At 31.1% G+C, this 17,821-nt stretch overlaps 1 protein-coding gene across 1 annotated transcript; it reads left to right on the plus strand.

Moving 5' to 3' along the window:
• Window positions 1-11,022: 11,022 nt before the first annotated feature.
• On the plus strand, window positions 11,023-13,503 carry LOC114176785 (DNA-binding protein DDB_G0278111). Its single transcript, XM_028061945.1, has 7 exons — window positions 11,023-11,194; window positions 11,386-11,451; window positions 11,545-11,594; window positions 11,739-11,803; window positions 12,663-12,754; window positions 13,070-13,141; window positions 13,230-13,503. Exons 1-7 carry the CDS (start codon window positions 11,192-11,194, stop codon window positions 13,266-13,268), a joined length of 387 nt encoding a protein of 128 aa, XP_027917746.1. The 5' UTR covers window positions 11,023-11,191; the 3' UTR covers window positions 13,269-13,503.
• The last annotated feature ends 4,318 nt before the right edge of the window (window positions 13,504-17,821 follow it).

Genomic DNA, 17,821 nt, shown 5'->3' on the forward strand with positions numbered 1-17,821 from the left:
TAGGAAATTGGACTTGGACTTTATAAAATCTAGGCCCAACCCATCTTTTATCTTTGAGAAAAAAAAAGGGAAAAAAATGCCCCTTCTTCCTGCACCCCCAGAAAGAATACATCCACGTATTCTCTCTTGCAACCGGTTTGGCGGTGTTGGACCGGGTTTTGTGGGTGTGACGAAGGTGCAGTCTGTGTTCGTCGATGAAGGAGAAGAAATTGGTGGAGAAGAAGCTGTTCTCAATTCGTAGGTATCATATTCTACAAATACTGTTCCGAATATCACATTCTGAAAATTTTATTCCAAAATTTTTTTTTCAAAAATTTTATTCCGAAACTTCGTTTAAAAATTTTCAAAAAACTTATTCAGACAAGCTTTCAATATATATGATATGGAAGTGACTCTTCGATAAAATTTTCATTTCAATGTTTGAGGGAGTGCGCAAAGAAATTATGGAAGTACAGGAAGTAAAAATCATCAGATTGACTTCGACCATAAGAACTTATTAAATAATTAATTTGTATTTATAATATAGTTCTTCAAGAAATAAAAAATTTGGGATTTTTTTATGTATAAACTTAGTTAGGAGAGAATCATATTATGATAAATAAAATAGAAGAAACTTGGATTTATTTTTGAAACGGATATAATTTATCAAAATTTAGAACCACAAATGATGGTGACGGAATTTAAAAGAAAACATAAATAAAATTTCTTTAGCATAAGATTTTAATTATTTATTATTATCTCTAAAAAAAATCTCGGTATACTGTTAAGAGTAGGTTGAAAGTAGAACATTATATTAATGTGTCATCATTGTCAACTACAATTTGAAATTGTAGAACATCTTTTTCTTCATGTGGAATCGGCTAAAAAATATAATTGACACAAAAATATATACCTCTTCATTTAGTTTTTTTAAGTACGTAATAATGGGAGTGATTGTCTCCATTATATTGATTATTGTCATTTATATTACTATTTGAATATCTAATTACAAAATTAACTTGAAATTATCTTGTCATTATACCACTACAACATAAATAATTTTTAACATTATATTTGATTTTTTTTCGACAATTTTAATCTCGTTAAGAATCTTATTGGACTAAAAGATTATCAACAATTTTCACTAACTTCTAGAATAATCATACTTACATGTGGTTTGGTAGCCTCGATTACTTATCAACAGCTCTAAAACCTATGTTATTTACCATCGATTTATAAATCTCTAGTACTTTACGAGTTTTAAAAATATTTGCTACTTCCAAACGATTTTAAACCCCTGGTAATATGTGACAGTTCTAAAATCCTTTCCAATATTTTTTACTCCTATAACACAATTCATTATTTATTAATGTTTTTACTTGTGTTTCAAACCCCCTTAATTTTATTTGTTGCATTTTTTTAATACACATAATTCCAAAAAAGTATGAAAAAAATAAAGATTCTAAAATTTTGATATTTATTTATAATTGGAAATAACATTCATAAAAATAGCAAAGAAAATTATTTATGAGTTCAAGGTAAACAATAAAGTTTAGAAGTTCAAACTAGTGGTATATTACAATATTTTTGTTCTTAGTCATAAAGTCAAACGTAATAAAAGTTTAATAACATTGTTCAATTATGAATATTTATGTGGATCATTTGTTTATTCATTAGGGTCACTTTCCTAATCATATATCTAACATAAAAAAGTAATCATTATTAGTAATTATTATTAGGTCAAGTGGCAAACCTGTGAAGCAGTTTCGAACACGCAAAGCAGTTGTGAAGCAACACAAACCATCAAACCTATAACACACAAACTAGAGCCATTAAACATGCAATGCAAATGGTCACAAACGCATAACATATTTGAAAAAATGTGGCACCAGAGTACAAACGTCTCCGCGAAAACAAACATTAAAAAGGAAAAGTGAGAAATTAACCAGAAAGTGAAAAAAGAATTTTGAAAGCCAAAGAGGATAAATAGAAAATCATTACTAATTCAAAGTTATGATTGACAAATGAAGATTTAAAAAGAAAAAATGCAGAGAAATTAGAAGTTGCGATTCAGAGAGGACAAAGGAAATATCTTTTATTGAAATTGATAAATGACAAAGGAAAGTTTTTTTTAGCAAAGATTGAAAGATGAAGAAGAGATGTGTGCTAGATCACACAAGTAAGAGTAGAGAAAGATATACTATTTTGAGCATCTGAAACATGAGAAAAGAGGGACTGTGAAAAAGTAGGAAGGAAATGAAATTTTGCAGTTGTTCATTAAGAAAAACTCTGACACATACCAGGAGTTTAAAAAAACCCTACTATATGTATAAATTACCCTATTAAAATTCAATTTTTTTGTAATATACCAAGACGAAAAAAGAATTTTTGTTGTGAATTTGAAGAGTAGTATACGGGAAGGTAATATGTTCTCAATCATAACAAAATTTGAGTTTTGAAATCATTGAATTTTATTTCGAGGTTAAAGAAAAAATCCAATATTGTTTATATGGAGCATACATGAAACATCTAAATACTTTAGCTTCTGAAGTAATATTTAGGAATTATAGTGAACAAACTTTAAGATGTTTCATTATATCTCTTCAAGCTAGCTTGACATTTGAGATAAAGTTATATGAGTTATTCATGGTTAAGGAATGCAACGAAGAATAACATTATTTGTTTTGACTTGTTTCACATTTGGTCAAACAAAAAAACGAAATGGAATAGGTTGATTTGCATAAGAATTTTAGCTTAGTTTTGTATGTATGCTTTTCATAATTGCAAGTTTTCTTAATAAACGTCGAAACAATAATCATATGTTGTAATATTTAACTTTTTTGTTGAAATTATGGTGGCAAATCTTTAAATAATTGATCGATAAGAGTATTATAAACCAATTTTTGCATAACATCTAAGTATGAATTGAATTATATTCAATATGCAAGATATATGATAAGATTGATATGTAAATAAGTAGTAAAGAACAAGAAGAGAGACATAAGATTTATCTTTGTTCAATTTTAAAATAATGTTACATCAAGTTGTTCACCCACCTCTGATCAAGCCAATCTATTAAACTTAAAATGTTTTACGAACACACGAAAAAACAAGAAAGAAAAACATATATGAACTAAGATCTTAGAATCCTACAAGACATTAGATAAACCCTTTTTAAACCTTATCACAAAACCAACTTATATCAATTTGTAAGTGATTTTAATCAACTAAAACATTGTCAAACTTATAACTTTTAGTTTTAGGTGATTTTGATTGATTAATCGTGGTTCTAATCCTGTATATTTTTTCCTTACAAGTGTTATATATATAGCGTTTGTATTGAAAAAGTCGTTCCACTATATACGTGATTTTCTCCCTTCTTTTTCGGATGCAAATATGATGCAGCCATTGCAACCATATTTTTCAACGTTGGGTTTGTTTCAGATTTTTTCTTTCGCAGGCCATGAATTTTGGCCCATCTATGCCCCTATCCACCATCTATAAATAGAGAGCACTATACTCCGCCCTCAAACACACACTTTCATACTCTCATCCTCTCATCCTTTCTCTCTTATATTTCTTCTTTTATCCTGGGTTTATTTATTTACTCCTTTTAAGAGTTATCTAGCTAGTTTTGAGATCCTCGGACATTCCGAAAAGTTCTTATTGTATTCTAGGGGCCTTGCGAAATACATCGGGGATAAGTCCTTAAGGACAATGATTCTACACATCTCGGGAAGTCTTTTTGGTACGTGATTTTGTCATCTACTACAACAATCTTAAGGACTTATGGCTAACAACAACAACAACAACAACAAAATCCTCTACGCAAAATCCAAATACTGTTTTCGGAACTCAAACGATCTTTGCAAAACCTTTTCCAAATGTGTCAAAAATCAAAGTATTCTCTATACAGAACTTTTGATGTAGGAACAAACATGTTTCTACCCTTTTAGACATGTATAGAGTTTCTACTACTCTCACATCTTCAAAACCCAATTCTAATATCCCTTCAAAACAAGTTGAAGATTGCATTCATGCAAACAAGGTATGTCAACACATTTTACGTGCATTGTCTAATGACATGTTTGATGTGTACTGTTCATACAAGGAAGCAAAAAAGAAATTTTGGATTCTTTGATCCTCAAATATATGTTGTTGAAGACGTATTCAAACAAAAATTTACCACAAGGAACTACTATCGCTGGGAAATGATTGAAGATAATGACATTAAGATCCAAATCAATGAATATCACAAGCTTCTTGAAGATATCAAAGTAGAGAACATAATCTTTCCTGATGAGTTTGTTTCAAAACTCATGATCGAGAAACTATTATCATCTTGGACTGATTATAAACAACAACTAAAACACAAACATAAGAAGATGTCACTTCAAGATCTCATTACACACATCATAGTTGAAGATACCAATAGATAGAAATGTGTTACTGCAAGGGCCAAAGCATTATCTGCAAAAGCAAACATTATAGAAGAAAAACTTGTACCAAAAAGATACGAGAATAAACCTGATCACAATAAGAAAATTAATTTTCAAAATTTCCGCCCCAAAGGATCTAACCCCATCTTTAAGAAAAAAGGAAATTGCTTCTATGTGGGAAGCTTGGCCATCATGCACCTTAGTGCAGGCGTAGAGCAAGAAACGACAATCCTCCTAGGGCAAATATAGTCCAAGGGGAATATACTATGGTTGCGGTCATTTCACAAGTAAATTTGAGGACCAATGTGAGTAAGTGGGTGGTAGACTCTGATGCTACAGACACATATGTGCAAACAGAAGTGTTTGTACCTCCTATACTAGTGTAGGGGTAGAGAAGAACACGTCTATCTTGGTGATTCCAGGACAACTCTTGTCCTATGCAAAGGAAAGATTCTTCTGAAGCTCACATTTGGCAAAACTCTGGCCTTGAGTGATTGTTGCACGTGCCCTTTATTAGAGTTAATCTAATATCTGTAGCACTACTTGGAAAAGTTGGGGTTAAAGTGTCATTTGATTCTGACAAGATTGTAATGACAAAAAATAATGTTTTCGTGGGGAAGGGATATTGTGATCAAGGTCTCTTGGTACTTAAAATTTCAAAAATTATTAATGAATCTTCTTTTACTTACATCGTTGACTCGTATGATATGTGACATGCTAGATTAGGACATGTGAATTCTTCGTATGTTATGAAATTGCAATGACTATGATTAATTAATATGCATTATAAACAAAGTGGTAAATGTGATATATGTGTAGAATCTAAAATAATAAAGAAAATTTGTTATCCTGTAGAACGTCAATCTGAATTGTTAGGGTTGATTCATTCTGATCTAGCCGACTTAAAACAAACTATGTCTAGAGGTGGTAAAAATTATTTTATAACCTTTATAGATGATTATTCTAGATGCACCAAAGTGTACTTTATCAAGCATAAATATGAAGCTTTCAATGTGTTTTTAAAGTATAAGGCATAAGTAGAAAATCAATTGAATAAGAAAATTAAGAGGATTAGATCAAATAGAGGTGGTGAATATGTTTTGTTTAATTAATATTGTGTTAGAGAAGGTATCATTCATGAAGTAACCCCACCATATTCACCTGAATCTAATGGAGTAGCTGACAGAAAGAATAGAACTCCTAAGGAAATGAGAATGTTATGCTTATTAGTTCTAATGCACCTAATAACCTTTAGGGAGAAACCTTTCTTACTGCATGCTTTTTACAAAATAGGATACCTCAAAAGAAAACCGGTAAAACTCCTTATGAGTTGTGGAGAGGGGGGGGGGGGTCTAGCTAAGGTAATGTTACTCAATCCTAAGAAAAGGAAAATAGGCTCTAAAACCTTTGGTTGTATGTTTTTATGTTATGTTGAACATAGTGCTGCCAATAGGTTTCTTGTTCTTAAAAGTGATGTGATTGAACATAATACTATTGTGGAGACAAAAAATGCTGAATTTTTTGAATATATGTTTTTTTTAAAGGTTAATGAGACACCTAAACAGTCTATAGATAATAATAGTGATGCCATGTGTGAAGTCTTGAGAAGAAGTAAAAGACAAAGGAAAGAAACTTCTTTTGGACATGACTTTTATACCCATGTAGTTGAAAATGATCCAACAAGCTGTCTACAGGCTACTAGAGTTCCTGATGCAAAACAGTGGGATAAGGCCACTAGGATTGAAATTGAATTAATTTTGAAAAATAATACTTGGACCTTAGTAGATTTGGCTAAAGGAGCAAAACTCATTGGTTGTAAGTGGATCTTTAAGAAAAAGTATCACCTAGATGGATCCATAGATAAGTATAAAGCAAGGTTAGTAGCAAAAGTTTTCACTCAAAAACCTAACATAGATTACTTTAACACATTTGCCCCTATGATTAGGATTTCCTCAATTCGAGTTTTGTTAGCCTTAGCAACTACCCATAAGCTAGTGATACATCAAATGGATGTTAATACTATTTTTCTAAATGGTGATTTAAAGGAGGAAATCTATATGACTCAACCTAAGGGGTGTGTTGTCCCTAGTCAAGAAAATACGGTATGCAAGCTTTTAAAATCTTTGTATGGGTTAAAACAAGCACCTAAACAATGGCATGAAAAACTAGATAGTGTCTCACTATGTGATGGTTTCTTACCTAATGATGCTGATAAATGTGTGTATTCTAAATCTAAAAATGGTGAATGTGTCACTATATGTTTGTATGTGGATGACATGTTAATATTTGGTACATACATTGATATAGTTTCTAGAACTAAATTGTTTCTAGGATTTAATTTTGAAATGAAAGACATGGGTGAAGCTAATGTGATTTTAGGTGTTAGAATCATAAGGAAGTGAGATAGTATATTACTATCCCAAGAACAATACATTGAGAAACTTCTTAGGAAGTTTGGATATTATGAGTTCAAACTAGTGAGTACCCCTTATGATGCTAACTCTAAATTAATGAAAAATAGAGGAGAATTTATTTCTCAACCTTTGTATGTTCGGATAATTTGGAGCTTACTGCACTTAATGAGCTTTTCAAGACCTAATATTGCTTGTGCAGTAGGTAGATTGAGTAGGTACACTCAATGTCCTAATCAAGAATATTAGGATGCATTTGCAAGACTTATGAGATACTTACGAGGTTCAATGGATTATGCCATTGAATATAGTGAATTTCTCGCTGTACTATAAGGGTATAGTGATGCTAACTGGATCTCTGATTCAGATGAGACAAAATCCACTAATGGTTATGTATTCACATGTGGGGGTGGTGCGATTACATGGAGATCAGCTAGGCAAATAATTACTGCAAGATCAACAATGAAATTTGAGTTTGTTGCTCTCGAAATGGCTAGTAGTGAGGCTGAGTGGTTGAAAAACTTCTTAGTAAACATTCCTCTAGGAATGAAACCAACCCCATATGTGTCAATACATTGTGATTGTCAATCGGCAATAGCTATAGCTAAAAACAAGAACTACAATGGAAATAACAGACATATACAATTGAGACATAATTTAGTTAAGCAGCTGCTAAAGAGTGGAATTATTCCCATTGATTATGTGAGGTCAGAACAAAATCTAGCAGATCTTGTAACTAAAGCCTTGGGAAGACACATGATATTAGAAACATCAAGAATAATGAGACTTAAGCCACTTGCAAACAAACAAGTGATGACAACTCAACCTTTGTGATTGGAGATCCCATGAATAAGGTTCATATGGGTAAAAACAAGTCACTTATTAGTTCTGATAACACTAAATTGATTTTAAATCGATTATGTCCATTCCTATGGTATGTGTGAAAGTGCTAGAGATTGTATTTTTTTGAGATTAAACTTTGTGATTAAAATTCTCTATGGTATAAGGATCTTAGTTTAAACAAAGTTTTAATGATTTTCATATCCCTTATGGGTGGTGTATGATTTGCAGCATACACTTGATGAAATCACATATATGAGTGTCAATTGAGATCGTTTGTATGAGATCTTGGCGTGATCTTTAAAGCACTCATGAACATCGGGCACACGCATGGCCCAATAAGTGCAACACAACGATAACAACAAAGAATTATAGGGGTGTATTGTGATTGATGAACCGCTAACACACATCAAGTGTCTTTGGTTCATATAGCTTGCTATACCAACTCTGATGCTTACATCCTATGGGAAACCCATGACTTTCTCTTTTCTTCTTTCTATCTCTTATCTTTTGTAATATGTGGGGAATTGTTATATATATATAGCGTCTGTATTGCAAAAGTCGTTACACAATATGCCTGATTTTCTCCCCTCTTTTTCGGATGCAGATATGGTGCAGCCGTTGCAACCATATTTTTTAACGTTGGGTTTGTTTTAGATTTTTTCTTTCGTAGGCCATGGATTTTGGCCAGTCTATGCTCTCATCCATCATCTATAAATAGAACTCTATACTCCTCCCTTAAACACACACTTTCATACTCTCATTCATTCTCTCTCGTTCTCTCATCCTTTCTCTCTTATATCTCTTCTTTTATCCTGTGTTTATTTATTTACTCCTTTTAAGAGCTATCTTACTAGTTCTAAGATCCTTGGAAATTTCAAGAAGTTCCTGTTGTATTCTAGAAGTCTTGCACAATACATCGCGAATAAGTCCTTAAAGATAATGAATCTACACACCTCGAGAAGTCTTTTTGGTTCGTGATTTTGTTAGCTACTACAACAACAAGTCCAACAAATCTAAAAGTATGTTAACAAATTTTAATCCATTAAAATGCAATCCAAAACTACAAATCACTCCAAAATATATTAAATGGTTTTCTAACTTGTATAATGATCAAATTGAGAAAAAAGAAGAGCTTTCAACAAGTTGGAAAAAAAACTAGAAAGCATTACATAAACAAGATCAACACTTTCTTGGAACCAAGTTTCATCACTTGATCTTTTAATCTTCAAGTGGCTTTGACTGATATAAGGTATTCATTGATAAGGAGGGTGGAATCAACAAATATTTGACTCTTATAACATCAATAAAGTTGAACATGAACATTAAAATTCAATGAGATAAAGAAACATGAGATTAACATCTACTAATTGGTGTCAATTTTAATGTGGGTTTCGTGGAATGTCTTGCTTCATCCTTGATTTATATGAGGTGCATGTTATATAATCATGAATCAAGAGGTTAAAATTTATCTCATAGGTTAACTTAGTAAGCGCAATCCACATTATCACTCATATTTAAACATACTATCGAGATTGCTCATCATACATACAGTAATTCATATTAACTAAAAAATAATAATATATTCGCGGTCACGCCCTTTTTTTTTTAAAAAAAGAAACATGATATAATAATTCCTTAGAAATTGGAAAATAAATGAATGATGGAGATTTTAAAACAGATTTTTCTACATAAAACATTTTTAGAAAATCAAACGTATTAAATAGACTAGCTTTCTTTATATTAGAAAATAAGGTTATATTTAACGAGGTGTTATTTTCTAAATCAGTAAATATTGACTTCCATATTTTAAATAAGTACGTACTAGAATTGAAGGCAAATTATCAATTTTGATGGAAAAAGCTTACACACTATTTTTTTTATATACATAAACTTCTCTTAATGAAATCCTTTATATAAATTAAATTAACAAGCTCAATAGTTAAAGAAAAAAATAAATAATATTCTCAAGTAATAAAATATACTATAATAATACTTATAAAAATATTTATATTTACGTTAATAAATACTTATAAAAATAATACTATTATACCTAGTATTAAACTATTGTGCCTAGTATCATCTTGAGTATGTTCTAAGCTTTGGTACTTGTGAGAGTTTTTAGATTCGTTTATATTCTTCCAAAAAATTTAGACTTCATACAACCAAAGTTAAGTAACAATGAAGAACACAGCTTATTTTTAACAAAAAAAAAAAAAAGCTAAATTGTAATTAACGATAACTAAAAAGTGTCGTACTCGTGGATGTAGATAAAATATGTAATGGATATTAAATTAATATCTTAATGGATGTTTGTAAATAATGTATACAAGTTTTTAATTATCTGTTTGTTAATAAGTCTGGTATATGCTTGCTAACATCCGCTATCCTGCAAATAATTATTACTAAATATTATTTAAATTTTCTTTTTAAATTTAAGTAATCAAAATAAAATTATTATAATAAAAGAAATGTTAATTATGAAATTATTTTTCAAAATTTGATTTCATATATTTATACTTGTTTATTTAAGCTTGTGAATCGAAGATATATTGTAAAAGATTGTTTTTTAAAATTTATAACTTAGCGAAATTAATTTAAATTGTTTTTAAAATACTAAATTTATATGTATTAATATTTTATCAAATAATTTTATTTGAATTACATTTACAAATTAATTATTTGATCTAAGTTTATATTTTTAAACTTTGTTTCTAAATATTTTTATTTAAAATTTTGAAAAAAAAAATGTAAAAGTATCCTAGATCGTATCAGTGAATATAAAACAGGATTACTACTATTTTTTTTACTTAATTAGTAATGCAGTAAATGACACTATTTGTATCAATCCTGTTGTTATCTCGTATGTCTATATTGAAAAACTATAATTAAATGATATATATTTTATAAGATAGATATTTTAAAGATGTATATTATAAAACGAGAGATATTTTAAAGATGTATATCGTAAAAGATAGATATTTTCAAAAAAAAAATGTATATCGTAAAAGATAAATATTTTATTCGATGAAAATCCATGACAATGCTTTAAATTACATTATAAGAAAATTATATAAAATTTAAAATGTGAAAAAAAAATGATGATAACTATATTCGTATCTTGAAACATTCTCGCTATTCTCTAATTTTATTCTCATTTGGATATGTAATCATACATTATCTCCGCATTCTTAACACACATGATTTCAAAGTATTTTAAACTACTATATTTTTTTGGTCTTTTATATAATGATTAATATAATTTATATTCTGTTCCTGATAGTTATCATTTTACAGTATATCTCTAAATTAAATTTCTACTATTTAAATATAAGTATAAATAAAATTATGTTATAATTTAAATGTTTTATTTGTGAATTTTTGTACCCTGTAGCGTTGGTGGAATAAGAGAACAGACTGATTCGATCAGCCACACAGAAGCGCTTATTGCTAACGCGACCTCCTCTTCCTCCTGCTGCATCATCAGAGACTCGCTAGGGTTTCTTCTTCACACCCAACCAAATGGTACGTTCCCAATTTTCATTCCATTGTTAACCACTTTATCTACTTTCTTATGCCTTTGCGCTTTTTTGTTCTTCCAACGAAAACACTCAATGGAATCGCTCGTAAAACTGCCTCTTACCAACACTTTTCGGTTCTGCAAATTTTAATTATTATTAATTATTAGTTAATTAATTAATTATTTTCTGCTTCAGGCTGATCCTGAGTTGGAAGCAATCAGACAGAGAAGGATGCAGGAGCTTATGGGTCGCCGAGGCGTGGTTAGAGATAATTGCTTTTTACTTTCTTATTTGTTTTTTCATTCTAGAGATTGATAATTTTCTTGTAATTATTTTATTTTTGCTGATTTGTAGGGAAATCAACAGAACCCTGAACAGGAGAAGGCTCAGGATGATGCAAAGAGGTGTTAGTTTATGAATGTAGATTTTTTGTGTTGTATTCAGCTGATTATTTTGCCTCACAAACTTGGTCGTCTTTTATTTGTGTTTCTTATTTGCCCTTGGAGTAAAATCACTTATTGATATGGATGGAAAAACAATTAATTTAGGGAGGCTGAGGAACGAAGACAGATGATGCTTAGTCAGATATTGTCTGCTGAAGCGCGAGAAAGGCGTAAGCAATTTTTACTGTCTTAGTGATTATATGCATACGAATGATTCTCTTCTTTCCTTTACAACTTTGGTGAATGTTTGTGTTAAAATGTACATGGATGTGTTTTGTGCTGTACTGCTGCTAACAAATAAAAAATATTTTGTGGTTTGTGATGGTTTATGTCAAAATTTCAATTCTTCTCTAAGTCGTGCATGCATCTATGAATGCAGAGATCCTTGTTAGGGAGGTTTTATTGATGTCATATATTGTAGGTGTACTGCTTTCTTAAACTTTTTGTGTTTTGTATTTGTATGATGTCTGGTATTGTGAGATATTTTGGCCAAATGCAAACTATCTATGCAATAGATACACACTCATAAAACAAATATATAAGACATTATGACTAGATGTTATATTCCGATTTCATTCTATATTTTGTTGATACTAAAGTCTACCTGCAAATTATTTACCAAAACGCACACTTTTGAAATAAGATATTGGTATACGTGGGTATAACTGGTAGGTTTTTGTGCCTAAATAAGTTTCAATGCAAGATACGTACGAAGTGTTGGAAATCTTATGAAGTGTTTCAATCCTGGCTTTTGGACTGTGCCGTATAATTTTTGTGGATATTGAAGTTTAATAGGTAGTTTTGCTTTGTAAAATAAATAGTGAATAATATAGTGTTGAATTGGAAAAACTGTGTTGTAATGCATAAGGTGTAATAGGAGTTATTTGTTTAATTGGCCTTTTGATTTTTGTTTGGATTTCATTAGTCATCATCTTGGTATTATATTAAGGTTTTTAGTCAATTAATTAATTGGGCAGACATGATTAGATTTCATGCATTATTTCAAATTTCTTCTGTCTTTGTATGCAGTTGCTCGAATTGCTTTGGTGAAACCTGAGAAAGCAAGGGGTGTTGAAGATGTTATACTTAGAGCTGCTCAAATGGGTCAGATAACTGAAAAAGTATGTTGGATCTTGTTTTCTGCTGAGTCTCTCTTATCACCACTTGTAGGCCATATTCTTAATTTAAACTTGATGTACTTTATTGTATGATATATTTTTGTTTGATCAGTGAAGTTGTAGTTGCATCATTTATTTCTTTGGCCAACTGATAATAAGTCTATAATTGCATTTTATGCAATTAAGTGACAACTGTTAATTAGGTTTAGCGTTCTGATCTTCCATGTGTTACTTAGATGGAATATTAGTGTTGCTTCTTGGGGTGATGACTTCTCTAGGTATCTACCAATGCCTCTAACACACTTATGTCATATTTAGGTTTCTGAGGAAAGGCTCATATCACTGCTGGAGCAGATAAACACTCAAACTGCAAGGCAGACAAAAGTTACAGTAAGTTTTGCAGAATTTGTTACATTTTCTGTTATCATTTTCTGAAGTTTTACCATGCTATTTTTTTTATTTTTTTTTGTCATTTCAGATACAGAGGCGTCGAAGTGTTCTCGAGGATGATGATTAACTGTCACTGTTTCTTCAAAAGGTGTGGCTCGAGTATTGATTACATGCCTTGTTATGTATTTTAGCCACAATGTATTGTAAGAGTGGATTGTTAAATTTATCCGTTTCAGTTTGAAATTTTGGCTGCCTTATCAGGCCTCCTAATTAAACTATTAATACTTTGGCTCATTCATTTGTAAAACAATTTCTAGCATGTGGATGGCATCTCACAAATTACATGTTATTATGTTCCACGATTTTTTTTTTCGGTTTAGTTTTTATTTTCCGTTCACAAATGCTGCATCCAACGATCATGGCAGATGATCATTCTGATTATTTCAAGGCTATACCTGGGTTTAACTGATCTTCATACTTCCAGCTTTGGCGATTGGCAGTTATAATATTTGACTCTTATGGTGAGGGAAGTGCAGGTTAATAATAGTCATGGATTACGAAACTAACAATTAGGATTTACCATAATCTCAATTTTGACATTTTAGTTTATAATTACTAGTGTATTGCCCTTTTTAAAACATTTTTCTGACTTTAGTAAAAGCCAAATATGATACCAAAATATGATAGTTTATGCATGACATGGGGAGTATAAATTTACCTGTATACCCTTAGGATTTATGGCGGGAATAGTGTGTTCGTGCGTCTATTTCTAAAACTAGGGTCAACGCGTTTAATTAACATCAGGACTATTTTCTTTTCTGGAATAAACCCCGTTTTATTGTACAAAAATGCAAGAGCCATATTTGTTTTTTGAAATTATTTTTTGTCATTAATTTGGTTTCTAGTTACGGAAAGTGACATTGTTTATTAGTTCTTGGTTTGTTTACAGGGACTGCCTATAACGTGTTTGGTTATGCTTCAAAGTAATATAAAATTGATTTTCTAAAACATGTTTGATTATGCGTCAAAGTGATATAAAATTGATTTCTAAGCGTCAAAAGTGATATAAAATTGATTTTCTAAAACGTGTTTGGTTATGTGTCAAGGTGATATAAAATTAATTTTTCTAACGTGGAATTAATGTATTAAGTTTCTAAAATCAGATAAAGGATAAAAAATTCATATTTTATGAAAAATAATTAATTATTGTTTTTACGTTAAAAAATTGATTCAGTGAAATTAATTTTCTAATACATATCTAAACATTTCCTATGTTGCATTTTTTTATATCTTAATTAAGTGTAAACTAATCTCAATTGATAAGTGAGGTGACAATATTTAAAAAATTAATAAAAATAAAATAATTCTTAAAAACAAAAACTTTATCTTATCTTTTTCTCAATCCAAATCATTTCACTTTTTATTTAAGTTTTCTTATTGCTTTTTCATTTTTCACTTTTAAGTCATAATTCAAATAAAAAATAAAAATATCAAAAAAATTTGTAAATTTAGGAGTTACAACATTAAGTTAGTTAAAACTCACTTTATTATTAGCTTCAAAATTGTTTAAAGAACTCACTTAACGAAAATTAACCTGCCTATGAACCAAAATTCTCGATTTTTCAATTAATTGAATTTCATCCCATAAGAGTTTTGCTCATCAAACGACTTTACATAATTAAAAATAGTGAGAATATAATAGTGATCCAATTCTAATTGGATTTTTTTTTTCTTTATTTCTTTGCATAATTCAGCAGAATATAATAAGTGATTCAATTGGTTTGAGTTACTTCCTTATTTTTTATGTCAAACAGGAGATATTTTGTTCCAAAATAACAACTTCAAACAATTTAAAATAATTGAAATATTATAATTTTTCATTATTAAAATATACAACAAAACTCATTTAAAATCAAACTTCATCTCAAATATTTTTAACTCTTCAATAGCTCAATCTTATGATTCAAAATCAACCATACTTCTTTAAAGAAATAATAAAAATATTAATCATATTACAACATGAAACATTCTCACCATATTTCTAAGCAATTCATCTCAAGTTTAAATGTTTGAAGTATTATCAAACGACACATCTTTACATAAAAATTAATTATTTTTATAATCACTACACATTCATATATAGATCATCTATCCTAAGGTACTATAAAAGTCTTAACTAGCTTCACTTAATCTTAAGTGTAAGGCCCACTTATATTTTAGCCCTTATTTTAATAGCTGTCCCAAAATCTAACGAGTCTAAGGGTTGGCCCATAGGGTGTTCAAGGCCTCTAAGGCAGCCAAACCCCCTCACTTCTGTCATTCTTGCAAAAACAGTATTCTTACGCTCTCCTCGTTTCCCATAGAAGCTCTGCTAGGGTTCAACTACTGTTTCTCTTCAAGCTAGCTCAAACCAGTTTTCTACTTCACGTAAGTCAGTTCTTGAATTGTGCACTTCTCTTTCTAAGTTAGTTTTCATGGTTCTATTGGGTACACTGTGGTAACCCCGTTACTTTCCCTTTTGCCACTGTTCTCAACTCTCGAGTCCGCTCTTGAAGCTGTTGGGTTCGTTGAGTTTGGTGTCGAAGTCCTTGGCTAACCTTTTCCAGGTAAGGGAAGTTAGGGTTTATTGTTCTTGCATTTTTTTCGCTTACTTTGGTTCTTCCGTGAGTTTGATGCTTGGTTGCCATTATAATTGTTTAGGAGTTGTTAAAAATATTGTTTGGTTCGATTGAATGCATGTTGCCTGTGTGAACAATGGAGGGTTCTGGTTTTCTCGCCCAAGCGAGTATGTCTCGCCTAGGCGAGACTAGCAGCAACTCGCCCAGGTTGCTTACCTGAGCAGGCGACGAGCTCCTGTTTTGAGCGAGAGTCCATCTCGCTCAAGCGAGGAGGTCTCACCTAAGCGAGAGGACGCGATAGCACCACTGTTCCTGGTTCGAGCTCTCGCCTAGGCGAAGGGAGCTCGCTGAGTGAGGGAAACTTCTCGCCTGAGCGAGACCCTTCTGCCTGAGCGAGAAGCTAGGCAAGAGGCGTGTTGGTTCTGTTTGTTCCTCTGTTCTTGGTTGTTTGCCATATGTTTGGATTAAATATTCATGTAAAGGCCTGAGATGAGTGAATATGCATGAGTAACATAGTGTATGAATTGTAAATGATGAGCTTGGCATGATCTTGGCATGTAATGAGTATAAAATGGTTGGTTATAAAAGTGATCATGGATTGAGTATGAGCATGAAAGTTATATTGATTAATGGAATATGTGTTGGTTTGGTTAGGACGTAATTCCACGATGGTTTCGTGGTGGTGCCTCATTGGTTAGGGCGTAATTCCATAGGTCTCTAGGTGAGATCTCATGGTGGTGCCTCAGTTGGTCGAGATGTAATTCCATGACCCCTGTTAGTGAGAGTTCATGGTGGTGCCCCATCTATATAATTTAGTAAGGATTCAAGGTAAGGTTGCATTCTGACACTCTAAAGAGTCAGTTAGTCTCACATAAAACGTACTGACTCTAGTGGTGATAGTAGCAACATGCATGAAACTCATTAAAGGTTAACCTTGTGTGTGGGGGATGAAACATTGTAACATTTAGCTCAGTAGAGCAGGGAAGTCCACCACAAGTGCAAGCATCCCCTGAATCCGACTAATTATATGTATCTGAATGAGTCATGTCTGAGTCTTAGTGTATTGTTTGCAAGTCATAACATGATTGGTTGATATATGTATCTTGAACTATGAAATTGTATGTAACTGTATGATAAACCATTTTTTTGGCTCTAGCTTACCCTTTTGTTTGTTGTATGTTCTTTTTATGTGGTTTTCTCTTTTTGCGATGATCATCAATTTATTGATGTGAGCAGATGCGAGAAATCCTCGTGGTCAATAAGAGAATAGTGACTCCTCTGCATAGCCCGCCTAGGCTGGATTCCGCTTATTTGGGTTTTTCTTTTTGGGCTATGGCCCATGTATTGTCTCGTTATTGGGCCTTATATTTTTGAAATATTGTTAATCCCTTATTAGACGTTGTTAATGACATCGTAGTGTGCTATAGTTCATTCTGATTTCTTTTGGGATAACTATAAGGAGTAGTGTCTATACTCCAAGACTTTGCCTATTATATTATCTGTGTGACATTTCCTTTAATAAGGATTATTAATTAATATGGGGTGTTACATTAAAACTTGTTACTCAAGCTTAAGCTTCTAACTCTTATTTAAAAAAAAAAAAAATTATTCATAAAAGATTCTCATTAACAATCTAAACATACTTTGATGCCTAGTAAATATTCATCTTTGTCCCATGACCGACCCATGCAATCACCACAACCTGCACACAACCTGCAACCAAAATATAAAGTAAACTTAAGATAAAAGATAGAGAAACTTACTCAAAATTGACTTTGGATTGAATTGAAGTGCTCTTCTCCATGATCACATGATCACAGGTGGGTTTTGATTTAAGACGAACAAAATTTAAAAAAAAAAGATAAAAGCAAAATATTTTAGAAAAATAATGATTCTTGTAGAATGAAATTTGAATATATTTTTTCCATTTATAAACTTTTCAACTCAATTCATTACTTTGTCTCTTATTTAAACCAATTATTCTATCAAATATGATAACTACTTAATTACCATCATCATCATCATTACTACCATCATTTTATTATTTTCTTTTTCTATTATA

Source organism: Vigna unguiculata, chromosome 3, assembly GCF_004118075.2.
Source record: "Vigna unguiculata cultivar IT97K-499-35 chromosome 3, ASM411807v1, whole genome shotgun sequence".
In the NCBI taxonomy this organism is placed as follows: Eukaryota; Viridiplantae; Streptophyta; class Magnoliopsida; order Fabales; family Fabaceae; genus Vigna; species Vigna unguiculata.